The following is a 27,226-nucleotide window of genomic DNA, read 5'->3' as shown; positions in this document are numbered from 1 at the left end:
CCTCTTAGTGAATGCTGGCTGTCTTTTTTTTCGTCTGGAGGTAGCCTGTGAGCTTTGCTCCTGTTGCTCCTCACCATCTTCCTCGTCACTAGCAGCTTCTATCTGTTGTGCTTGTGTGGCTAATGATGATTCTCCCTCAGTTGGCCAGTATGTGTGTCTGGCAGGGTATCCCCACTTAATTGTTGGGGCTCAGAAGCTGAAATTTCCAGAGTACTGGGTCCTGCGTCTTCCACATCCGCAGAGGCGAATTCCATCATTCGTCTCTGGCAATCTATGCGTTTTTTTGCCAATGCCATCTGCTGCTGCATAATGCGGTCCATCTCTGCTGCTAAATCCTCACGAGTAGCCATGTTGGAGATGTCTGTACGGCCAGGTGTGTGGCTATTTATACCTACGTGCGGCGCATTCATTCACACAGGTGTACAGTATGCGAATAGTGCTACTGATTGTACTGCTTATTTAAGTGCCTGGTTTGCACGCTGTGAGTGTGTTGGTGATGAATGGAGTTTCTGTGTCGTGCGAGAAGGTGCTCTTTTGTACTTTGCAGAGGGAGTAAGTTTAGCATTGTCAAGCATACAGTTTTCCGTTTATTAGCTTATAGCATATACACCGTATTGCATTTTTTTTGCGATTTTCCGTTTGTGAGTATTCCTGCAATCGTCTTTTTGTTAAATGCAAGTATGTTTGTTGGTGCAATGCAGGTGTTTTTCTGAATTTGTAAGAATATCTGTTTTTAGATGTTGTTTTTCGTTTGTTTTTTTATTTTTTGGCCTAACCTGTACTTTAGTGTTTCTGTTTTGTTTTAAAATTTTTAAATGTTGCTCTTACCCTCATTTTGTGTCTCTTGTAGGTATTTTTGGCTGGAGAATTAATCCGCATTTATTTTGTTGGCAAGTTAGCCTTTTTTCTTTGGCCCAGTTTAAGCACAAAATCATCTCTGTTGTTTTCTGGAGCAGGTAAGTCCCCTAGGCCTGTGTGTGTGTCTGTTTGTGCTAATGGTCTATATGTGCTCTTACCCTCATTTTGTGTCTCTTGTAGGTATTTTTGGCTGGAGAATTAATCCGCATTTATTTTGTTGGCAAGTTAGCCTTTTTTCTTTGGCCCAGTTTAAGCACAAAATCATCTCTGTTGTTTTCTGGAGCAGGTAAGTCCCCTAGGCCTGTGTGTGTGTCTGTTTGTGCTAATGGTCTATATGTGCTCTTACCCTCATTTTGTGTCTCTTGTAGGTATTTTTGGCTGGAGAATTAATCCGCATTTATTTTGTTGGCAAGTTAGCCTTTTTTCTTTGGCCCAGTTTAAGCACAAAATCTTCTCTGTTGTTTTCTGGAGCAGGTAAGTCCCCTAGGCCTGTGTGTGTGTCTGTTTGTGCTAATGGTCTATATGTGCTCTTACCCTCATTTTGTGTCTCTTGTAGGTATTTTTGGCTGGAGAATTAATCCACATTTATTTTGTTGGCAAGTTAGCCTTTTTTCTTTGGCCAAGTTTAAGCACAAACTCATCTCTGTTGTTTTCTGGAGCAGGTAAGTCCCCTAGGCCTGTGTGTTGTGGAGTCTGTGTGTGTTCAAAGTGTTTAGCTTATGTTTGTCATCACTAATTTTTTTGTTTTTTATTTTATTTTACCGGATTGATCCGCAAAGTAGTGCTGTTCTTGCCTGTAATAGCTACTAAAGGGCTCCATTTTGTTTAGAATGTAGTTTTACTTTTTTACATATTTTTGATTAGTTATACTTAGCTGTTTGAAATATTTGTGATGCTCTTATTATATGTGTAATTTTGGTTTGTTTACACATTGAGTTTTTGTTTGGTTAACCTATGTTTGTTCTTACAATTTAATTTGTGCTTTCCCTTTTTTTACACAATTTATACTTGGTCCGTAATTGAATCCAGAATAAATGTCGTATGCTCCTGCAGTAAGTTTACACCCAGACAATGTTACTTTGATTAAGGTTGTAAATTTGAAATTTGAAATTGTCTTATTCTCAATATTATTACCTTTATTTTAAGTTGGTGATGTCGGTATTTGTGGCTGCTGAAGCCCTCCCACCCCAACCCACGGAAGCACTCCCACCATAACCGCCAGCCCACCAACCACAACCGGCTCCTCATCAACCAAGGCAACGGAGGCGTGCTAGGCCACCAATTTTCCCCACCCGTGTCCTCCTTTTTGGGATGCCAGATGATGTGGTTGTGCGAAGATACTGGCTGCCACCACATCTAATCCTAGACACTCTCTCCATAATAGAGAGTGATCTGGAGTCTTCAATTCGGTATCCTACAGCAATACCACCATTGACACAATTCCTTGCTGTGTTACATTTTGTGGCCACAGGGTCATTCCAACATGTTGTGGGAGACCTGGTTGGCATGTCGCAGGGCCAGTTCAGTAAGGTCCTGCGGCGTGTCAGCCAGGCTTTCATAAAGCGTGTGAAGCAATTTATTGCTATGCCTTTGGATGATGGTGCCCTAGATGTGGTGAAGCGGCAATTTGAGGAAGGTGGTAGTCGCTTCCCACATGTTATTGGGGTTGTGGATGGTACACATGTAGCTATTGTGCCACCAAGACATAATGAAGAAATTTATAGAAACAGGAAACTGTTTCATTCTCTGAATGTAATGGTTGTTTGTGGCCCATCCCTCCAGATCCTTTCCCTGAATGCCATGTTTCCCGGAAACTCACATGATGCTTATGTCATTAGACAATCAGGGATATGGCAGAGATTAAGATCAAGTCAACGAGCAGACATGTGGTTATTGGGTGAGTTGGCCAACATAATTTCCTGCAAATTTTTAAAAAATAAAGAATATTCTCATTCTAATTTTATCTTCTCATCAAACAGGAGACCGTGGATATCCTTGCACCCCCTGGCTCATGACTCCTTACCGTAATCCCAGGCCAGGACCACAGACGGCATTTAACTCCGCGCTTACTGCCACTAGACAGCTGGTGGAGCGCACAATTGGGGTCCTTAAAGGACGTTTTCGTGTGCTCCACCGCACTGGTGGCGACATTATGTATTCGCCGGAGATGGCAAGTAAAATAGTGGTCCTGTGCGCTATACTACATAACATCGCGGTAAGGAGTCGCGTAGAGCTTCCTCACACAGAGGAATTGCAAGATGAGGAGCCAGGGGTTGTCCGTAGATTCGGTGGGGGGAGTGTTTCACGGAGGGGAAGACAAGTAAGGGCAAGCATTGTGGAAGAATATTTCAGGTTTAGTGTTTTTGGTTTTACTTTTAGAAATTAATAAAAAACACTGTATGCTTATGCTCATTTTGGTCAGATGTCATTTCGGTAGCTATTGTAAGGTCATTGTGTTATTGTTAGGGTGTGTGGGAATATCTGATTATGTTTTTAAAAAATAACATTAAACATGTTAAGCTTACAATGTTTTTTTCATTGAATCTAATAATGTGACGTGCCTAAATAGTGTCCTTATTTGATTTTTTTCATCTAATCCTGTTTTTTACAAAAATAAACACCAACAAATGAAACTAAATGTTGGCCACTTTGTGACTGTGCAGCTGATTTATCGCACAAAATGTGGTGAGTACACAGTTTTGTGTTAATTTAATTCTAAGTGTGTGTGTGTGTGTGTGTGTGTGTGTGTGTGTGTGTGTGTGTGTCCGTGTGGGTGTTTGTGTTGGGGGTTGTGTGAAAATATATATTTTTTTTCGCTTTCGCGACTGCGTATTTCCGCTCTAGAGAACTTACCACTCTGCTCTTCACAGCATTGCAGACATCAATAAAGTTTATTTTAATGACAGCATAGATTTTAGACCAATCACATGCTAACACACACTATAAATATATGCCCAAAAAAGGAAAACGCCATTGCCATGATGCGTGCAGCACCATTCACACGGCGGGAACTCCGCTTGCTAGTGGCGGTGATGGACCGACGCGTAGGGCGTTTTATCCCAAATAGGGTTAAACGCGAGGCCTACGCGGAGGTACGCCACCTGCTACGGAGCCGCCTCCGCTGCTGCAGGAGCATAATCCAATTAGAGAGGCGCTGGAGCGACCTGCGGAGGCGCACGCCAGACCTCCTGGCAGAGCTCCGCCATCAGATCAGGACCCTATGTGTCCGCAGTAAGTAACATTTCGTGCTGTGACGGGTTTTACGCATAACCTTTGCAAACTTTAGTTAAGTGTGAGTGCTAAAATGTTTTATAAAAAAATTAGCATGAGTGTGTGTAGGTAGGTTATGCAGTGATGCATACCTCCCAATATGACCTTTTGCAAGAGGAACAGAATACTCTGCTTAGGGATTTGTCACTTAATTGTTAGTCTCAAGTTTTCTCAGCACAAGTGATGGCAATCATACATTAAGAGGGAAGTGACGGAGCAGAACATTATGTCCCTCCTGGAGAGACTCCTGTTGGGAGGTATGGTACTGACTGTATGTTGTGCATAATTACAACACAGGAAGAAAACTGAACAAAATAACCTGCTCAGTGGTTCACCAAATGTTAAAAATGGGTGCGTTTTATCACACTGGGGATGTTGTTTAGATTTTAAAATGTGAATATTTTTTTTTTTTGGATAGAAGGTATTTTTTTTTTTTTACAGATAATAGGTTTGTTTGCTAAGGCCAACATCAGCCTAATATATATTTCACTAACTTAGTAATGTTAACCCTGTCTCTTTAACATGGTACAGAACCGAGTAATAGGAATATGCTGTGGGACAAAATAATTATGTTTTAATACAAATTTAACATATGTCATTATAGGGCGAGCACAACGGCAAGGGGCTGGTGCTGGAAGGCAACACCAGCAACTTTCACCATCCCCATCCCCTTCGCCATCACCCTCCCCCTCTCCGGCCCAATCACCCTCTCCTGCCCAATCCCCCTCTCCTGCCCAATCCCCCTCTCCGGCCCAATCACCCTCTCCGGCCCAATCCCCCTCTCCTGCCACCTCTCCCTCTCCTGCCCAATCCCCCTCTCCTGCCACCTATGCCTCACCTGCACAAACCCCCTCTGCAGGCCACACCCCCTCTCCAGCCCAAGCCCACAGTTTGGACAAATTCCCCTCTCTGCCCCCCTCACCCGCTGTGTCCCTAAATAACTCACCCACACCCTCACCCTATAATTCAAAATCCCACTCTCTAACTACATCCCCCTTCCATCCACTCACACAATTTGACCCTCCTTCCCCCATCCTGCCTCCTTCCCCCATCCAGCACCCATCCCCCATCCAGCCAACCTCACCCCTCCAGCCTCCATCCCCCAGCCAGCAACCACCACCCATCCAGCCTCCATCACCCAGCCAGCCGACGTCGCAGACAGAATGGGCATCAGAGGCCCCGGAGCCACTACAGGGAAGTGTCCAAGTGGCAGAGGAGAGTAAGTTCCCACACATTAATTATTTTTTTTTAAATGTAAAAATATAAACATTCTAAAAAATGCAGTTTTGTACTGTGGCCAATCTTTTGTCTAGGTTAAATGCTTGTCTTCTTCATCATGGTATGGATGATGCATTCACATTTGTGTGCGTGACATTATATGTACAGTGTGTACATCTGGTTGTTAATCACTATGTTGACAGGTTTTCCTGCACAACAAGGTTTGTATGTGAAACATTTTATGATACACATTTAGACCCCAGTTATTTTTTGGGTGTTTTTTTACTTTTACAATTGAGCTTGGCTATTGCAAAATTTACAAACAAAAGTCGCAGGAGTCACTTTGTTAGCCAGACTAACGACACAATGATATGTGTTATGAAAGTTACACGCCAAAAAAAAAAAATTGCTTTTGAAACACATGTTTGACGTGATATTTGATGTAAGGCAACCTTACAGGGAGTGTGGGGATGCTAGGATATGTTGTCCTTCTGAAGATGATAATATGCAGTATGATGATGCAGGTGAAAACATCACACAAAAAATGTCTGCTTCACTACAGATGTGACTGCTGACCAGTATGGGGTTACATGTACTAATTTTGGGGTGTGATTGTAGCTTGGAGATTTACCATAGCAAACAAACAATAACAACTTCTCTGAAATTTACCACCTTCTACAAGATAAGTTTAATGAGATTGGTTGCTATGGGCAACATCACATCTTAAATATAACTCCCATCTTAGGAAATGTACATCATGGTGTGTTAAACTTTTACACATAGGCAATTATAAAAAAAAAAAACATTGCTGAGTATGCTTGTGTGGTGCTATGCTACTGTTTGGAAATTAATACTTCCATGATGTATCTCATTTTATCTTAAAGTGTGCTTTGTGGAATTGTAATGTAATAGGTAATATTTTTTTTTATTATAAAAAATTTTTACTCTGCATTTCAGATGTTGCCATTGGAGATCCCTCAAGCCTGGCAGGCATAATTGTAAGAATGCAGTCGAATTTGGAGGCCATGTTGGCTGAACTGAATAATTTAAAAGAATTTGTTCTCAAGAAATAAAACTGTTTTTTTGTTAAAAATTATTCTTAAAAGATTTTTGTTTAAAAAAAAATAATTGTGTAACAAATAAATACACATTTTGAACCGTTATGCGCTTGTGATGTTTTGATTGCCCAAAAATTAAAGGATATTACAAAACAGAATTGGTTAACAAACAAATAAAATAAAAAAACCACAAAAAAAGCCATATTTAAAACATACAAATTAGGTTAGTTAGTAGCTAATTTATTATAAAAACATGTAAGCACATACATTCACACACTAAACATCCACAACAAATTAAACTCTTTTCATTTCGGCAAGGCACGGCTTACATATCTCTTGCACTTCTTTAAAAATAAACATGGTAATGTACAATTATGCATACAAACTGTTCTTGAGGTATTCTTTGCAGACTTAATGGGTCATGCACACAATCAATTACACTAATTGGAATTGTAATTGAGGGACGCTTGCTGAGTTAGAATTGCAAGGTATCATGTAAATTAGTAGATAAATACCATTGCTATGCGTTTGTTTGCTAAAGCCTTAGCACATTTAAGAGAAATGTGTAAATCTAAGATGACATCGTATTTTTGCTATGAAGTTTGTGCGTATACGTTGGATTCGCATTACTGCGTTGGAATATGGCATACGTCTACCTTGTGTAATACTGCGTACGAAATTGCAAAAATACATTGGGGGCGGATGTTCGCAATTTTACAACATTATCGCAACTTTGCGAATATGTTGTGCGAACGAAAAACTTAGCGACCAACTCGGAATGACCCCCTATATTTTAATGTGACACCTAATGTGATTTACACTGTGGAAAATGTATGGACTTCAATGAGGATTGTACCCCTTGAAATGTGGACCCCAATATGAACTGGCTGTTATACTGACTGATTCTTTTGAACCATATTAAAATACCCTGTATATGAAATACGTAGGTTTTTAACATGTTAAATTGTTGATGTCAGTATTATCAAATAAATACAGATTTTTCTGTGACATTATTTGTACCATGTCAGCACTGTTTCATAGCCAAGCATTATGGTCATATTTTTGTTGGAACTGACTATCTTTCCCCTAGACAACAGCTACTGTATAAAAGAAAGACTTCCCTGTAAGCGCCTAATATACTGTACATAATCACTTATTTGTTCAACTTTTCTTTTACATTGCACATTAGGGGTCATTCCGAGTTGATCGCTCGCTGACGATTTTTGCAGCGCAGCGTTCAGGTGAAAAAATTGCAAAACTGCGCATGCGTATTCGCCGCAATGCGCACATGCGTTGTACAGTCACAAAGAGCATCGCTGCTGTGCACTGGATCTAGCGAAGATTCCATTCACACAGCCGATCGCAAGGAGATTGACAGGAAGAGGATGTTTATGGGTGTCAACTGACCGTTTTCTGGGAGTGTTTGCAGGCGTGGCCTGGCGTTTGCTGGGCGGGTATCTGACGTCATTACCGTGTCATTCGTTGCAGCAATTATCGCACAGAATAAGTAACTACAGGGCTGGTCTTGTTTTGCACAAAATGTGTTTGCTGCTGCTCTGCTGCACAGGCGTTCGCACCCTTGCTATGCTAAAATACACTCCCCCGTGGGTGGCGACTATGCGTTTGCACGGCTGCTAAAAGTAGCTAGCGAGCGATCAACTCGGAATGACCCCCATAGTCATATCAGACAGCAACCGTGGGCTGTTTTTCCAATTTTATGGATAGAGCTAATAGGAGGCAAACCTGTAAGGTTAGGTTTAGGCTGCGGGGGGAGAGTTAGGCTGCGAGGTGGGAGGGTTAGGTTTAGGCTGCGGGGAGGGGGTGTTAGGTTTGGTACCACCGGAAAGGTTTAGGGTTAGGCTGGAGGGGAGGATGGGTTAAGTTTATGCTGTGGGGAGGAGGGTAGGTCTAGGCACCACCCGGGAGAGTTATAGTTAGGCTGCAGGGAAGGGACAGGTAAGTTTAGGCTGCAGGGAGGGCGAGTAAGTTTGAGTACCACCGGGGATGGTTTAGGCTGAAAGAGGGGTGGGGTTATGGTAAGGCTACGGGTAGGGGAGGTTAGGGGGTTTGTGGATTAGGGAAACAATATTTACCTAGTAGGTTTGGGATCCTGAGCGTCGGGATGCCGCTGTTGGTATTCTGACTGCCGGAACCCCAAGCGATATGATCCTGATACCATCCCGATGAAACAGTAATAGAGAAAGTGGTGAAATTTGAACAGTCATTAATGGAAACCAAATGTAAGAAGCTTAGAAGAGACCAGTTACATTATAGGAATAGACAAAACAGATCATATAAAAAAACATTCCAAAGCATCCAGAAGAGGTTCTTGTAACCCCAGGAATGAGCAGAATAAGGGAAGACAGGGAGCCCTCTCTGATCATAGTAGAAATGGAGATATGAAAATAATAACAGTGGACACCCCTAATCATAAACTATGAAAGTCAGAATTAAGTGCAAGCTCTAAAGAACACACTATATATAAGAATAATAGTACTAATGGAACCATGGAAGTACAGTCAGTCAAAGATCATCACAGAAACAGAGCACAGGATAGAATAACATCATCAAGAAGACAAAGAAATTCATGATTAGAGGCAGGGAAAAAGGAAAAAGGTAAGAACCTAAAATAAAAAAAATAAAAAGTTGGTAGTGACTAGTATATACAAAAAACTGTCCGCAAGTGAAATGTTTTATAATAATCCCCCCTACAGCAACCCCTAACATATTTGATATTCTTGTAGCTCTAAATAGATTCATTGGCCCTTTACGCAGAAAAATATATTTTGCCAATGATTTTACCTTAAGTAAACAAGGGAAGGAATGCTTCCTTATTTACTTAGATTAAGGGGATGAACTTGCCTTGAATGCTTTAGACCAACTGCGGGAGAGAACCAGTTTAGTTTTCCGTCATTAAAACCACAACAAATCTATGATGTGAATAGAGACAGATTCAAAATAAAATATGAATTATTCCCAATCAAGTCCAACAGTGTAGACATAGAGAGTTTCCACAAGACCACTTTGGATGATTTTAAGAACTTGTGTTCTCAGACTGAATGTAAACCAAATAACAACAAATCAAATCTAAATAAGTGGGAGAGAATAGCATTGCTTAGGCTCACAAACGTTACAACGATTATAATTAAAGATGCAGACAAAGGGGATGGATTGGTAAACCAGGATATAGATATAGACACACTCATTGTGGCTACATCTAGGCATGCATTTGCCTCATTTTCCGCGACAGCGTGCACGTCTTAGATGCGCATGTGCCCCATTCAAAGTGAATGAGGCGACAAAAGACGCAGCCCAGCTCAGCTAGGCGCAGGCTCCCCTAGCTGCGCCGGGAATGCCCGTGCCAGCAAGATGTAGCCATGATGAGTGTGCATATAAAAGAAGCTTCCAAACAGCTGGAGAATGTACAATTCTGCAAAAATTATCCTCTTAACCTACCCAACTTTTCCTTTTCAAACTGCAAACTCTCCAGAAAAGTACACTTGAGGATGGGGTCATATCTTGGGAGGAATACAGGTTTCTTTTCTCTGCTTTTCTGAACATTCCCATCTATTCACCCGAGAGTTCTTATGGAGCTGCACGCTGAACTAGCAAGACCTCTATTTTTGATCTTCATGGATTCGGTTAAATCGGGTATGGTTCCCAAAGACTGGCGTATAGCGGAGGTAGTGCCGATATTCAAAAAGGGGAGCATAGCTGAACCAGGTAATTATAGACCAGTTAGTCTTACATCTTTAGTGGGGAAAGTATTGGAAGGTATTCTAAGGGACAGTATTCAAAAGTTCCTTGAAGCAAATAAGGTCATTAAAAGGAACCAACATGGATTTGTAAAGGACAGATCATGTCAAACCAACTTACTTGGCTTTTATGAAAGAGTAAGTGCGAACCTGGATCAGGGTAAGGAGGTGGATGTAATCTTTTTAGACTTTGCCAAAGATTTCGATACTGTACCACACATGCATTTTATCTACAAGCTACAAGAAATAGGGCTAGGGAGCACAATATGCACTTGGGTTAGTAATTGGTTAGATAATAGGGAGCAGCACGTTGTGGTCAATGGATAATTTTCAAATTGGACTAAAGTTCTAAGTGGTGTGCCACAAGGGTCTGTACTTGGACCACTTTTTTTCAACAGTTTCATCAACTACCTAACAGTAGGTCTAGAGAGCATGGTGTCAATTTTCACAGACGACACCAAATTGTGTAAGGTGTTAAATACGAAGGGGGATGCTGAGTCTCTTCAGAACGACTTAACTAAACTGGAAGCATGGGCGGCAAAATGGAGAATGAAATTCAACACAGACAAGTGTAAAGTAATGCACTGTGGGGGCAAGACCAGAAAGTACACCTACATACTAAATGGGGTAATACTAGGTGATTCTGTACTGGAAAAAGACTTAGGGGTTCACATAGATAACAAATTAAGCAGCAGTACCCAAAGTAGGAGTGCAGCAAAGAAGGCTAATAAGATATTAGCATGCATAAAACGGGGAATTGATGCAAGGGATGAGAGTATTATACTCCCATTATATAAATCACTAGTGAGGCCACATCTTGAATACTGTGTGCAATTTTGGGCACCATATTACAAAAAGGATATCCTGGAGCTAGAAAAGGTTTAGAGGCGGGTGACCAAACTAATCAAGGGCATGGAGACGCTGGAATACAAGGAAAGGCTTGCAAGGCTAGGCATGTTTACATTGGAAAAGAGGAGACTAAGAGGGGACATGATCAATATCTACAAATATATAAGGGGTCAATACACAGAGCTTGCGAGGGACCTATTTTCTATAAGATCAGCACAGAGGACACGTTGTCTCTCACTTAGGTTAGAGGAGAGGAGTTTCCGCACATTGAGGCGAAAAGGTTTTTTCACAGTAAGGACAATACGTGTTTGAAAGTCCCTGCCTGAGAGAGTAGTAACTGAGGACTCAGTCAACACCTTTAAGAATGGGTTAGATAAATTCCTATTGGATAAAGATATTCAGGGTTATGGTGCGTAGTCACGCATTACAGTTAATATAACTAGTCCTAACATAAAAATAACTAGTCCTATAATAGGACTGCATAGGAGACCACAAATAGGTTGAACTCGATGGACAATTGTCTTTTTTCAACCTTAGCTACCTTTACTATGTTACTATAACAATGTTTATAAAGTTCACAAATCCCTCACAGCACCCCTGGGTCATCCTATAATTACTGGCATTAATTCCTTATCTGCCAATCTTTCTCTTTACTGTATGTTGATTCTTTCCTTCAGGCCCGTGTCTCTGCATTGAGGTCACACATACAAGATACCATCCATTTCCTACAGTTGAAGTTACTCAATGGAAAGACACTTACACCTTCCTTACATTAGACATACAAAATTGATTAACCAACATTACAAACAACCAGGGAATCGAATCTATCAGAAAACGTGGGATGGTGATCTCACACAGAGATACAGAACTTTTACTCTAGAATTCATCTCTTTTATCCTTCAACACATTTATTTCTTTTCTTAAACACTTTTAATCTACAGGTGATGGGGACTGGGTTTGTGCAGAGCTTTGTCAATCTCTACATGGGTGAAATTGAATACTGCTATATGTGGGGTGGTGGGATCAGCAATAACCTAAAGGCCCATACACATTAGACGATGTCGCTCTGTGAGCAACATCATCTAATGTTTCCCCCTCCCGGGCCGGCCGGTCGGTGGCCGACTGTACACACTGAGCGATATGACAGCTCATATCGCTCAGTGACGTCACGCCTCCGCCAGCCCTGCATGAAGGTCGTGAACGACAGTCCACATCCTTCATGCATGCCCTACCGACAGCAACGATCATTGCCGACCCGCGGGGCAGCGCATCGGTCGTCGATGGCGGCATACACACTTGACGATAAAATGAGCGACGTCACTCAAGTAGGAGGAAAATGAGTGACGTCGCTCATTTTATCGTTAAGTGTTTATGGACCTTTAGTCCTATATGACTGTTATATCGATGATCTTTTATTATTGGGGATGGGGATTTAGACACTGCACTCTAATTTTTTTCTTTTCTCGATTCTAATTCTTTTTATTTCCACTTCGCTCACATCTTTCATAGAGTTGCATTAACTTCCTAGATCTGACCTTAGTGATTAGAGATTAGACCATTTGAACTTCAAACTACACTAAGAGGCAGTACACACCGGGAGATTTCTCCCAGAGATGTTTGATGAGCGATCTAGCACGAACGTTCAGCACACAGAGCAAGGTGTGCTGAGTGAGGGGGGAACGCCCATTTCACCCAATCTAGTACCGGTGATAGCGACATGCGGGGGCGCGCATCGCTATCGCTATGGGCTATACACACAGAGATATCTGTGCTTAATTTCTAAGCAATCCCCCTTAAGGAAGTTGGGTCCAATGAATATCTACATTTTAATAGCACTTTTAATAGCACTTAATACCCTCCTTGGAAAACTAAAGGGGGGTACACACGTTGCAATTTTTACTTAATTTCTAAGCAATCTGACTAGATTGCTTAGAAATGAAGCACACATCGCTCAGTGTGTAGGGTACTGGCGACATCGATGCGCAGTCCTGTGCGTCACTATCACCGGCTCTAGATTTGGCATGGATTCTAGCCTGGGATACCGCAGGATTTGGCAGGATTCTAGTTAATAAAGCACTAGAGAAAAGAAGATTGATAGATAGGGACACCATAATAGAATGCAGATATCAAAGTCAGAATAAATCAGAAGATTTAAAGAATTAGTCTTTGTAGCAACATACAATAGCTACTCCACAGAAATCAGGAATATAGTACATACAAATTACAACATTTTGAAACTTTTATCCTCCAAACTTACATTTATTTTTAAGAAAATTAGATCTATTAAGATGATTTTAGCTCCAAGTTTTCTTGGATTCTTGGATTCCCATGAAACCTCCCAGTTTCTACAAGTGCGGTGGGGATAGATGTACCACATGCCAAAACATGGCTTATAAAGCCACAAGCTTTAGAGTTTCAGAAGAAGAAAAGCTCTATGAAATAAAAAGTTTTATTTGTAATATATATGTTCACCTGCAGTTGTAATTTGAAATATATAGGGAGGACTACAGGAATGCTAAAAACATATCTGATGGAACCTTGTAGGAACATCATTAAGAGGGGCCAAACACACAGAGTTTCTAAGCATTTAGTGATTTTCATACTGATCCTAGCTCACTCAAATTATTGGGTATAGAAACGGTCCAGGTCACCAAAAGGAGGGGGGAGATAGTTTCAGAAATCTATGTAGATAATAGGAATTCTGGATATTTAATCTTGACACCTGACATCCACAGGGCTTGAATGAGACATTAGAACTCTATTAACCAAACTGCACCAACATACATCTCTTCACTCATCTCAAAATATCTCCCTACCCGACCTCTCCGCTCTGCACAAGATCTGCATCTCTCATCCACACACATCACTTGTTCACACTCAAAATTACAGGACTTCATCCGGGCTTCACCTACTCTGTGGAATGCCCTCCCACGCACAATAAGACTCGCCTCTAGTCTCCAAACCTTTAAACGTTCCCTGAAAACTCACCTATTCAGACAAGCCTATCAAATTCCAGACCCACCCACATAACCTTCAATGCTTCCCTATCCAATTACATCCTCTCTGTACAGTACACATAACATCACATATCTTGTCTTTCTTTACTCTCACACCATCCTGACACTTAGCCAACATTGCTGGGTGATCATATCATACAACCCATTAGGAACCTAGCAATCAGGTGGACCATTATGCAATAGGTAGCATCTATCCTTGTGTATCAATGCCTATTTTCCTATAGAGTGTAAGCTTGCGAGCAGGGCCTTCCAACCTCTATGTCTGTCTGTTTTACCCAGTTTTGTTCTATTACTGTTCTAATTGTAAAGCGCAAAGGAACATGCTGCGCTATATAAGAAACTGTTAATAAATAAATAACTCAACTCTGTTATCTATCTGGTCTCAGTTTGTTCCTAGTGTCACTCCCCTCTTTTCTTTACCTTATCAATATAGTTGTTTACAGAGCAGTTGACAACACAAATGAAGACTTTTTTTTCTCCTACATTATTAAAGCTTGGAGCAATTTGTGAGTTATTTGTATTCCGTTTTCTATCATGGTTTGTTAAAAAACATTTTGGTAATGATAAAATTAATTCCAATACTCCACTTAGAAATGTCTAAGTATCCACGCAGGATATCTCTGCAAAGACATAACTCCTGGGGGTATATTTACAAAGATTCGTGTTTTGGCCGTTTGGAGGGTGTTTGAACTCGAATGGTATCGGCTGCATTTTACTGCAAATTTTTGAATCCTGATACGATCATTCACTAAGCTGCCGAGTTTTGCACAATCGTTTTTTCCGATGTCGATGTGATTCGTAATATCAGGCAGTGTTTTACGGGAGTGATGAGTAAAACACTGCCTGACAAAACACAAGGAATCCCGGCCGGATCTGTGAGATCCGTGCAGGGTTTTATTGTGTACCTTAAAAAGTTGATTAAAGTCTTAAAAAATCTGAAAAAAATTGCGTGGGGTCCCCCCTCCTAAGCACAACCAGCCTCGGGCTCTTTGAGCCGGTCCTGGTTGAAAAAATATGGGGGGAAATATGACAGGGGTTCCCCCATATTTAATCAACCAGCACCGGGCTCTGCGCCTGGTGCTGGTTCCAAAAATATGGGGGACAAAAAGCGTAGGGGTCCCCCGTATTTTTGAAACCAGCACCGGGCTCCACTAGCCAGGTACATAATGCCACAGCCGGGGGACACTTTTATACTGGTCCCTGTGGCCCTGGCATTACATACCCAACTAGTCACCCCTGGCTGGGGTACCCTGGAGGAGTGGGAACCCCTTAGATCAAGGGGTCCCCCCCTCCAGCCACCCAAGGGCCAGGGGTGAAGCCCGGGGCTGTACCCCCCCATTATTTTGCCAAGTACGCGGATTATTCAAAGGTCTGCTTCTACACTGGATTATGTGAGTATAATTGTTTTCACAGGTACCCCAAGGATTCTACATGGCTTGCTGGGACTTGTAGTACTGCTACTAAAAACAATATTCAAATTTTTTCACAAGGCTATCAACCCCCCATCCACCGCCCTTGGATGGGGGGGACAGCCTCGGGCTCCACCCCTGGCCCTTGGGTGGCTGGAGGGGGGGACCCCTTGATTTAAGGGGTTCCCACTCCTCCAGGGTACCCCAGCCAGGGGTGACTAGTTGGGTATGTAATGCCAGGGCCGCAGGGACCAGTATAAAAGTGTCCCCCGGCTGTGGCATTATGTACCTGGCTAGTGGAGCCCGGTGCTGGTTTAAAAAATACGGGGGACCCCTATGCTTTTTGTCCCCCGTATTTTTGGAACCAGGACCAGGCGCAGAGCTCGGTGCTGGTTGATAAAATATGGGGGAACCCCTGTCACTTTTTTCCCCATATTTTTTCAACCAGGACCGGCTCAAAGAGCCCGAGGCTGGTTATGCTTAGGAGGGGGGACCCCACGCAATTTTTTTTTCAGTTTTTACACTAAACAGACCCTTTCCCATAGATAACCATGCACAGATCTCACTGATCTGTGCATGGTTATCCAAACTCGACTGGAAAAAGCAGGTCTATTTTTTTGCTGCTTTTTTTAACGAATCAAAAAAAACCAGACCCGCACTTGAGCACTCAGAAACTAACACCCAAATACGAATGAATAGTGAATGCCCGTATTGTATGAAATAACAGCCGTGTTTGACCGATGGTCTATTCATTCATATTTCGGAACTTTGCAAATCAAACCATTACGAATAGACCAGACACTGCTGAGATTGGTGCTTAGTGAATTCCCGGATTGGGACTTAGAAAAAAAATACAAATCGGACAAACTCGAATTCTTAGTAAATATTGGCCCTGGAGAGAGACTGACCATCTCTCCAGGAACTACACCTTTTACTCCCCTCCTCACAATTCCTGCTCCAGGACTGACATGTTCCTGCTCAGCCACAATCTAACTTGAAACTCCATGTCTTCCATTTGATCTGATTGGACCACTCTCCACTGATGGCTGACCTCTCTAATCTAGCCCTTAGATCTCCCAGTGACTCTCTGCTCCATGATTCCAGCTTTGTTGCTCGGATCCAAACCATTCTATCCAATTAATTTGCTCAAACCAATACTCCTAATGTCTCCCTGATTGCTGTATGGTAGACGAGTGTATTGGTCGCACAGGCTAACTAATGTCTTCAAATATTGCTGCTTTCTGCAGAAATTAGACCCCCACATAAAGAATTATATTTCAATTACAATTTGCAATTGAGGGGTGCTACCACGGACACACAATATTCAAGTTAAATGCAAAGAAGAAAGGGGGAAAATGTCTCAAAAGTGGTGCACTTAATAGAATTATAAAACGTAACTTTTATTTGTATATAATTTAAAAAAAGTGGGTTAAAAAGCGAAAATGAGGTTAACAAAGTTAGAGTGACATAGCAGAGATTGAAAATTGTTTAAAAGACGATGCATGATGCACTTAATGGCTCTAATATTTTACACAAATAAAGATGTGACAGAAGGGTAATTGTGTACATGCAGTAGCAGCTACTCTTGATACCTGCTCTCCCCGGCTGCAGCAGGTGCCGTAGGCTGTGTGGGCGCCTGCTGCAGCCAGCTCCAGTGACAGACACCAGAGGTCATAATCAGTGTCGGACTGGAGCATGAAGGGCCCACCGGGGGTATGCAGTGATAGAGGCCCGTGATTAGAGTTGTGGCCAGCCTCCAAAGGGGGTGTGGCCAGCCACCACAGTGGTTTGGCTAACCATTATAGAGAACCTGGTCTGGACTCCTTGATAATTTATATAGTAATTAATGCTAGTGCATGCATGATAATGTGCCAGATTAATGACAGCAATGTACTGTAGAGAATCCTGTGCAGTATAAGGTAACATGTATAATATATAACTCAAGTACACAGTCTAGAACCTGATCCCTAGAGGAGGAGGGCCCCCCAGGCAGTGGGGCCTACCGGTGGTTTCCCCTGTACCCCTGTGGGCCAGTCCGAGCCTGGTCATAATTGACCTTTAGTGTTTGTGCAGTGCTGCTATGGGAGAGACGTCAAGACGTCTCTCCCATAGAGAGGAGCCGGCGGCTGAAGACGGAGGACAGCGCAGCAGCGGTCCAGAAGCAGGATCGGGGCTAGTAAGTAGTTATTTTTTGGGGGTGTTTGCAAGCGGCACTCGCTACTGCAGGGGTCACAACTACTGGGGGCACTACTACAGGGGGCACAGCTACTGGGGCAAATCAACTGAGGGCACAGCTACAAGGGGCTCAGCTACTGGGGCAAATCATCTGGGGGCACAGTTACTAGGGAACAGCTACAGGGCCACAGCTACAGGGGTCACAACTACTGGGGGCACTGCTACAGGTGGCAAAGCTACTGGGGGCACAGCTAGGTGGCACTGCTACAGGGGGCACAGCTACTGGGGGCAAATCTACTGGGGGCACAGCTACAGGGTGCACAGCTACTGGGGGCAAATCTAATGGGGGCACAGCTAGGGGGCACTGCTACAGGGGGCTCAGGTACTGGAAGCACAGCTACAGGGAGACACAAGTACAGGGGGATAACTGTGGCCATGCCCCTTCCCTAGGAAGAAGCCATGTCCATATTTTTGGGCGAGCGCCCTCGGCGCGCACCAACTGTATTTTACCTTGGGGGGGGGGGCACAGGAAACTTTCGCCCTGGGTGCCACAAGGTCTAGAACTGCGTTTTACTACCTGCTGGAACTTCTCACTTCAGCACTCACCAGGGGAAGCACCAACTACTGCAAGACCATCGAGCCGTACAGGAGACTAGCGATTGTGTTGTGGTGGTATGCAACATCGGGGAAATACTGCACCATCGCCTGCTTGTTCGGTGTTGGCATATCGACGGTGTGTGTGCTAGTTTGGGAAGTGACCCAGGCATTGCTGGAAACCCTTTACCTATGATGTTGTTAGCAGCTGTTATTACTCAGAAACGGTGCAACAGCTAATGTGGCCTTCTGATATTGATGAAATACATGACAGTCAGGAACTGAATATGTAACGCAGCATTTAAAAATAATAACAAGTGCAAACAACATCATAGTGGAATATGGCCCATACTATAATCTGGATTTTAAATAAAATGAAAATCTTAAGTGTGTGTAAAGTAAAACAAAAACAACTTACTGTTCCTCTGCAACTTTGGGTTCTCCGTCTGCGCAGAAGTCAGTGTCCCAGCCGGAGTCCGTGTGCTGCTTCCACTGTTATTGACCTCAATACTATTGGTGACTGCGTCCCCCACAGTAGCCATTGGATCGGGGTCGCTGATCTCAGTGATGTCACCACAGAACATTGGTGGCGTCAGTGGAATGGATTGGCTGTTCTCCAGGGTAGGGCTACGTGAGGACACACAACTGGATGATGAAATGGAAATAGGATTAACCAGTGCAGAATTGCCAAATACTTCATTGCATTGATCATAGTAAACCCACTCCATTCTAGCAGCACCACTTTTCCTCCTGTTCTGGTCATGAACTTTGTTGAAGTATTTACTATCACTGATTTGACCTATTCTCCCCCACCCCTACCCACTCTTGTGTACTTTATCCTATCCAACTGTGTTTTTTTCCGGAAGTGATGTAGTTATGTCACTGCCAAGTGTTTATGAAAATAAGACGCACATTTGAGCAAGAAAGACTCTTGGCACTGCCAAGTCACCTGGGAACTTACTCACCAACAGGGGCTATCTGGGGCAACTTGAGCAACAGTGTATGAGGACACATCTGTACAATGGGCCTAATTCAGACCTGATCACAGAAGCAAAATCTTTTTCTAATGGGAAAAACCATGTGCACTGCAGGTGGGGCAGATATAACATGTGCAGAGAGAGTTAGATTTGGGTGGATTATATTGTTTCTGTGCAGGGTAAATACTGTCTGCTTTATTTTTACACTGCAATTTAGATTTTAGTTTGAACACACCCCACCCAAATCTAACTCCCTCTGCGCATGTTACATCTACCCCACCTGCAGTGCACATGGTTTTGCCCATTAGAGGAAAAATTTGCTGCTGCAATCAGATCTGAATTAGGCACAATGATGCAACACAAAATGAAGTTTACATCTTACCTTTGGGATGAAATACCCTCTGAATGTAACATCCTGAAAAGTAGCATGCGGGACATTACTTGGAAATATATGTCCAAATCTTTGAATCTCATGAACTACTGGTATAGCGTCAGTATAAGGCGTGTCTGCCTGAGGCTCAGATGAACCGATAACTTAATCAATCTCATTGTGAACTTTTCCTGTTTCCAAAGTAACAGTTGAAGCACATTAAACAAAAAAAACACCTGTGGAGTCCTTGTGCTTTCAGATTAATTATTACAGCTAAATCTTAATTTACCGTCCAAAATGTATCACCTAGCTGATATATGCCTCTAGCTGTATTTAGCTTTTCCTTTACAAGATATGATAACTGATTTGTCCTAGAATAAATTTAAACAGCAAAATGTTCTCTTACTTGTATTTCAGGGTATCTCAACATCAACAGAAGACCCCATCTCAGAGTTGTCGAGGTCGTCTCCATGCCAACAGAGAAGAGGTCAGTCACAAGCGCTGATAGATTATCACTAGTGAAAAATAATTCAGGATTTAGGGGGTCATTCCAAGTTGATCGTAGCTGAGCTAAATTTAGCACAGCTACGATCATGAACTCAGACATGCGGGGGGACGCCCAGCACAGGGCTAGTCCACCCCGCATGTCAGTGCCCCCCCCCCGCAGAAGTGCAAAGACATCGCACAGCGGCGATGCCTTTGCACTTCAAGATTAGCTCCTGACCAGCGCAGCTTTAGCGTGCTGGCCGGGAGCTACTCATCGCTCCCCGGCCCACAGTGGCTGCATGTGATGTCACGCCTGCGTTGGCCGGACCGCACCCACGAAACGGCAACCAAATTCCGCCGTTTCACCACCTCCCGCCCAGTAATGTTTTTAAAAAATAACATTAAACATGTTAAGCTTACAATGTTTTTTCATTGAATCTAATAATGTGACGTGCCTAAATAGCGTCCTTATTTGATTTTTTTCATCTAATCCTGTTTTTTACAAAAATAAACACCAACAAATGAAACTAAATGTTGGCCACTTTGTGACTGTGCAGCTGATTTATCGCACATAATGTGGTGAGTACACAGTTTTGTGTTAATTTAATTCTAAGTGTGTGTGTGTGTGTGTGTGTGTGTGTGTGTGTGTGTGTGTGTGTGTGTGTCCGTGTGGGTGTTTGTGTTGGGGGTTGTGTGAAAATATATATTTTTTTTCGCTTTCGCGACTGCGTATTTCCGCTCTAGAGAACTTACCACTCTGCTCTTCACAGCATTGCAGACATCAATAAAGTTTATTTTAATGACAGCATAGATTTTAGACCAATCACATGCTAACACACACTATAAATATATGCCCAAAAAAGGAAAACGCCATTGCCATGATGCGTGCAGCACCATTCACACGGTGGGAACTTCGCTTGCTAGTGGCGGTGATGGACCGACGCGTAGGGCGTTTTATCCCAAATAGGGTTAAACGCGAGGCCTACGCGGAGGTACGCCACCTGCTACGGAGCCGCCTCCGCTGCTGCAGAAGCATAATCCAATTAGAGAGGCGCTGGAGCGACCTGCGGAGGCGCACGCCAGACCTCCTGGCGGAGCTCCGCCATCAGATCAGGACCCTATGTGTCCGCAGTAAGTAACATTTCGTGCTGTGACGGGTTTTACGCATAACCTTTGCAAACTTTAGTTAAGTGTGAGTGCTAAAATGTTTTATAAAAAAATTAGCATGAGTGTGTGTAGGTAGGTTATGCAGTGATGCATACCTCCCAATATGACCTTTTGCAAGAGGAACAGAATACTCTGCTTAGGGATTTGTCACTTAATTGTTAGTCTCTAGTTTTCTCAGCACAAGTGATGGCAATCATACATTAAGAGGGAAGTGACGGAGCAGAACATTATGTCCCTCCTGGAGAGACTCCTGTTGGGAGGTATGGTACTGACTGTATGTTGTGCATAATTACTACACAGGAAGAAAACTGAACAAAATAACCTGCTCAGTGGTTCACCAAATGTTAAAAATGTGTGCGTTTTATTACACTGGGGATGTTGTTTAGATTTTAAAATGTGAATATTTTTTTTTTTTGGATAGAAGGTATTTTTTTTTTTTTACAGATAATAGGTTTGTTTGCTAAGGCCAACATCAGCCTAATATATATTTCACTAACTTAGTAATGTTAACCCTGTCTCTTTAACATGGTACAGAACCGAGTAATAGGAATATGCTGTGGGACAAAATAATTATGTTTTAATACAAATTTAACATATGTCATTATAGGGCGAGCACAACGGCAAGGGGCTGGTGCTGGAAGGCAACACCAGCAACTTTCACCATCCCCATCCCCTTCGCCATCACCCTCCCCCTCTCCGGCCCAATCACCCTCTCCTGCCCAATCCCCCTCTCCGGCCCAATCACCCTCTCCTGCCCAATCCCCCTCTCCGGCCCAATCACCCTCTCCTGCCCAATCCCCCTCTCCTGCCCAATCCCCCTCTCCGGCCCAATCACCCTCTCCTGCCCAATCCCCCTCTCCGGCCCAATCACCCTCTCCGGCCCAATCCCCCTCTCCTGCCACCTCTCCCCCTCTCCTGCCCAATCCCCCTCTCCTGCCACCTATGCCTCACCTGCACAAACCCCCTCTGCAGGCCACACCCCCTCTCCAGCCCAAGCCCACAGTTTGGACAAATTCCCCTCTCTGCCCCCCTCACCCGCTGTGTCCCTAAATAACTCACCCACACCCTCACCCTATAATTCAAAATCCCACTCTCTAACTACATCCCCCTTCCATCCACTCACACAATTTGACCCTCCTTCCCCCATCCTGCCTCCTTCCCCCATCCAGCACCCATCCCCCATCCAGCACCCATCCCCCATCCCCCACCTTACCCCTCCAGCCTCCATCCCCCAGCCAGCAACCACCACCCATCCAGCCTCCATCACCCAGCCAGCCGACGTCGCAGACAGAATGGGCAGCAGAGGCCCCGGAGCCACTACAGGGAAGTGTCCAAGTGGAAGAGGAGAGTAAGTTCCCACACATTAATTGTTTTTTTTTAAATGTAAAAATATAAACATTCTAAAAAATGCAGTTTTGTACTGTGGCCAATCTTTTGTCTAGGTTAAATGCTTGTCTTCTTCATCATGGTATGGATGATGCATTCACATTTGTGTGCGTGACATTATATGTACAGTGTGTACATCTGGTTGTTAATCACTATGTTGACAGGTTTGCCTGCACAACAAGGTTTGTATGTGAAACATTTTATGATACACATTTAGACCCCAGTTATTTTTGGGGTGTTTTTTTACTTTTACAATTGAGCTTGGCTATTGCAAAATTTACAAACAAAAGTCGCAGGAGTCACTTTGTTATCCAGACTAACGACACAATGATATGTGTTATGAAAGTTACACGCCAAAAAAAATAAATTGCTTTTGAAACACATGTTTGACGTGATATTTGATGTAAGGCAACCTTACAGGGAGTGTGGGCATGCTAGGATACGTTGTCCTTCTAAAGATGATAATATGCAGTATGATGATGCAGGTGAAAACATCACACAAAAAATGTCTGCTTCACTACAGATGTGACTGCTGACCAGTATGGGGTTACATGTACTAATTTTGGGGTGTGATTGTAGCTTGGAGATTTACCATAGCAAACAAACAATAACAACTTCTCTGAAATTTACCACCTTCTACAAGATAAGTTTAATGAGATTGGTTGCTATGGGCAACATCACATCTTAAATATAACTCCCATCTTAGGAAATGTACATCATGGTGTGTTAAACTTTTACACATAGGTAATTTTTTAGAAAAAACATTGCTGAGTATGCTTGTGTGGTGCTATGCTACTGTTTGGAAATTTATACTTCCATGATGTATCTCATTTTATCTTAAAGTGTGCTTTGTGGAATTGTAATGTAATAGGTAATATTTTTTTTTATTATAAAAATGTTTTACTCTGCATTTCAGATGTTGCCATTGGAGATCCCTCAAGCCTGGCAGGCATAATTGCAAGAATGCTGTCGAATTTGGAGGCCATGTTGGCTGAACTGAATAATTTAAAAGAATTTGTTCAAGAAATAAAACTGTTTTTTTGTTAAAAATTATTCTTAAAAGATTTTTGTTTAAAAAAAAAAAATTTGTGTAACAAATAAATACACATTTTGAACCGTTATGCGCTTGTGATGTTTTGATTGCCCAAAAATTAAAGGATATTACAAAACAGAATTGGTTAACAAACAAATAAAATAAAAAAAACACAAAAAAAGCCATATTTAAAACATACAAATTAGGTTAGTTAGTAGCTAATTTATTATAAAAACATGTAAGCACATACATTCACACACTAAACATCCACAACAAATTAAACTCTTTTCATTTCGGCAAGGCACGGCTTACATATCTTTTGCACTTCTTTAAAAATAAACATGGTAATGTACAATTATGCATACAAAGTGTTCTTGAGGTATTCTTTGCAGACTTAATGGGTCATGCACACAATCAATTACACTAATTGGAATTGTAATTGAGGGACGCTTGCTGAGTTAGAATTGCAAGGTATCATGTAAATTAGTAGATAAATACCATTGCTATGCGTTTGTTTGCTAAAGCCTTAGCACATTTAAGAGAAATGTGTAAATCTAAGATGACATCGTATTTTTGCTATGAAGTTTGTGCGTATACGTTGGATTCGCATTACTGCGTTGGAATATGGCATACGTCTACCTTGTGTAATACTGCGTACGAAATTGCAAAAATACATTGGGGGCGGATGTTCGCAATTTTACAACATTATCGCAACTTTGCGAATATGTTGTGCGAACGAAAAACTTAGCAACCAACTCGGAATGACCCCCTATATTTTAATGTGACACCTAATGTGATTTACACTGTGGAAAATGTATGGACTTCAATGAGGATTGTACCCCTTGAAATGTGGACCCCAATATGAACTGGCTGTTATACTGACTGATTCTTTTGAACCATATTAAAATACCCTGTATATGAAATACGTAGGTTTTTAACATGTTAAATTGTTGATGTCAGTATTATCAAATAAATACAGATTTTTCTGTGACATTATTTGTACCATGTCAGCACTGTTTCATAGCCAAGCATTATGGTCATATTTTTGTTGGAACTGACTATCTTTCCCCTAGACAACAGCTACTGTATAAAAGAAAGACTTCCCTGTAAGCGCCTAATATACTGTACATAATCACTTATTTGTTCAACTTTTCTTTTACATTGCACATTAGGGGTCATTCCGAGTTGATCGCTCGCTGCCGATTTTTGCAGCGCAGCGTTCAGGTGAAAAAATTGCAAAACTGCGCATGCGTATGCGCCGCAATGCGCACATGCATTGTACAGTCACAAAGAGCATCGCTGCTGTGCACTGGATCTAGCGAAGATTCCATTCACACAGCCGATCGCAAGGAGATTGACAGGAAGAGGATGTTTATGGGTGTCAACTGACCGTTTTCTGGGAGTGTTTGCAGGCGTGGCCTGGCGTTTGCTGGGCGGGTATCTGACGTCATTACCGTGTCATTCGTTGCAGCAATTATCGCACAGAGTAAGTAACTACAGGGCTGGTCTTGTTTTGCACAAAATGTGTTTGCTGCTGCTCTGCTGCACAGGCGTTCGCACCCTTGCTATGCTAAAATACACTCCCCCGTGGGTGGCGACTATGCGTTTGCACGGCTGCTAAAAGTAGCTAGCGAGCGATCAACTCGGAATGACCCCCATAGTCATATCAGACAGCAACCGTGGGCTGTTTTTCCAATTTTATGGATAGAGCTAATAGGAGGCAAACCTGTAAGGTTAGGTTTAGGCTGCGGGGGGAGAGTTAGGCTGCGAGGTGGGAGGGTTAGGTTTAGGCTGCGGGGAGGGGGTGTTAGGTTTGGTACCACCGGAAAGGTTTAGGGTTAGGCTGGAGGGGAGGATGGGTTAAGTTTATGTTGTGGGGAGGAGGGTAGTTCTAGGCACCACCCGGGAGAGTTATAGTTAGGCTGCAGGGAAGGGACAGGTAAGTTTAGGCTGCAGGGAGGTTGAGTAAGTTTGAGTACCACCGGGGATGGTTTAGGCTGAAGGAGGGGTGGGGTTATGGTAAGGCTACGGGTAGGGGAGGTTAGGGGGTTTGTGGATTAGGGAAACAATATTTACCTAGTAGGTTTGGGATCCTGAGCGTCGGGATGCCGCTGTTGGTATTCTGACTGCCGGAACCCCAAGCGATATGATCCTGATACCATCCCGATGAAACAGTAATAGAGAAAGTGGTGAAATTTGAACAGTCATTAATGGAAACCAAATGTAAGAAGCTTAGAAGAGACCAGTTACATTATAGGAATAGACAAAACAGATCATATAAAAAAACATTCCAAAGCATCCAGAAGAGGTTCTTGTAACCCCAGGAATGAGCAGAATAAGGGAAGACAGGGAGCCCTCTCTGATCATAGTAGAAATGGAGATATGAAAATAATAACAGTGGACACCCCTAATCATAAACTATGAAAGTCAGAATTAAGTGCAAGCTCTAAAGAACACACTATATATAAGAATAATAGTACTAATGGAACCATGGAAGTACAGTCAGTCAAAGATCATCACAGAAACAGAGCACAGGATAGAATAACATCATCAAGAAGACAAAGAAATTCATGATTAGAGGCAGGGAAAAAGGAAAAAGGTAAGAACCTAAAATAAAAAAAATAAAAAGTTGGTAGTGACTAGTATATACAAAAAACTGTCCGCAAGTGAAATGTTTTATAATAATCCCCCTACAGCAACCCCTAACATATTTGATATTCTTGTAGCTCTAAATAGATTCATTGGCCCTTTACGCAGAAAAATATATTTTGCCAATGATTTTACCTTAAGTAAACAAGGGAAGGAATGCTTCCTTATTTACTTAGATTAAGGGGATGAACTTGCCTTGAATGCTTTAGACCAACTGCGGGAGAGAACCAGTTTAGTTTTCCGTCATTAAAACCACAACAAATCTATGATGTGAATAGAGACAGATTCAAAATAAAATATGAATTATTCCCAATCAAGTCCAACAGTGTAGACATAGAGAGTTTCCACAAGACCACTTTGGATGATTTTAAGAACTTGTGTTCTCAGACTGAATGTAAACCAAATAACAACAAATCAAATCTAAATAAGTGGGAGAGAAAAGCATTGCTTAGGCTCACAAACGTTACAACGATTATAATTAAAGATGCAGACAAAGGGGATGGATTGGTAAACCAGGATATAGATATAGACACACTCATTGTGGCTACATCTAGGCATGCATTTGCCTCATTTTCCGCGACAGCGTGCACGTCTTAGATGCGCATGTGCCCCATTCAAAGTGAATGGGGCGACAAAAGACGCAGCCCAGCTCAGCTAGGCGCAGGCTCCCCTAGCTGCGCCGGGAATGCCCGTGCCAGCAAGATGTAGCCATGATGAGTGTGCATATAAAAGAAGCTTCCAAACAGCTGGAGAATGTACAATTCTGCAAAAATTATCCTCTTAACCTACCCAACTTTTCCTTTTCAAACTGCAAACTCTCCAGAAAAGTACACTTGAGGATGGGGTCATATCTTGGGAGGAATACAGGTTTCTTTTCTCTGCTTTTCTGAACATTCCCATCTATTCACCCGAGAGTTCTTATGGAGCTGCACGCTGAACTAGCAAGACCTCTATT

At 42.5% G+C, this 27,226-nt stretch overlaps 1 protein-coding gene and 1 long non-coding RNA gene across 2 annotated transcripts; both read left to right on the top strand.

Moving 5' to 3' along the window:
• Window positions 1-811: 811 nt before the first annotated feature.
• LOC134908929 (uncharacterized) lies at window positions 812-1,746 on the top strand. Its single transcript, XR_010175820.1, has 4 exons — window positions 812-956; window positions 1,039-1,144; window positions 1,227-1,332; window positions 1,415-1,746. It is a non-coding gene; the product is annotated as an uncharacterized LOC134908929 (long non-coding RNA).
• Window positions 1,747-1,893: 147 nt separating this feature from the next.
• Window positions 1,894-6,499, top strand: LOC134908928 (putative nuclease HARBI1). Its single transcript, XM_063915183.1, has 3 exons — window positions 1,894-2,755; window positions 2,838-5,347; window positions 6,304-6,499. Exons 1-2 carry the CDS (start codon window positions 2,170-2,172, stop codon window positions 3,242-3,244), a joined length of 993 nt encoding a protein of 330 aa, XP_063771253.1. The 5' UTR covers window positions 1,894-2,169; the 3' UTR covers window positions 3,245-5,347; window positions 6,304-6,499.
• Window positions 6,500-27,226: the final 20,727 nt, after the last annotated feature.

This window comes from Pseudophryne corroboree, chromosome 4, assembly GCF_028390025.1.
Source record: "Pseudophryne corroboree isolate aPseCor3 chromosome 4, aPseCor3.hap2, whole genome shotgun sequence".
Lineage (NCBI taxonomy): Eukaryota > Metazoa > Chordata > Amphibia > Anura > Myobatrachidae > Pseudophryne > Pseudophryne corroboree.
Note: the sequence above shows the minus strand (reverse complement) of the source record. Positions and strands in the feature narration are given on the sequence as shown.

Excerpts from the sequence above, each read along its gene's own strand:
- LOC134908928 (XM_063915183.1), top strand. The coding sequence starts at position 2,170 with ATGCCAGATGATGTGGTTGTGCGAAGATACTGGCTGCCACCACATCTA. Across the intron at positions 2,756-2,837 it reads AGCAGACATGTGGTTATTGG|GAGACCGTGGATATCCTTGC; the intron begins GTGAGTTGGCCA and ends CTCATCAAACAG.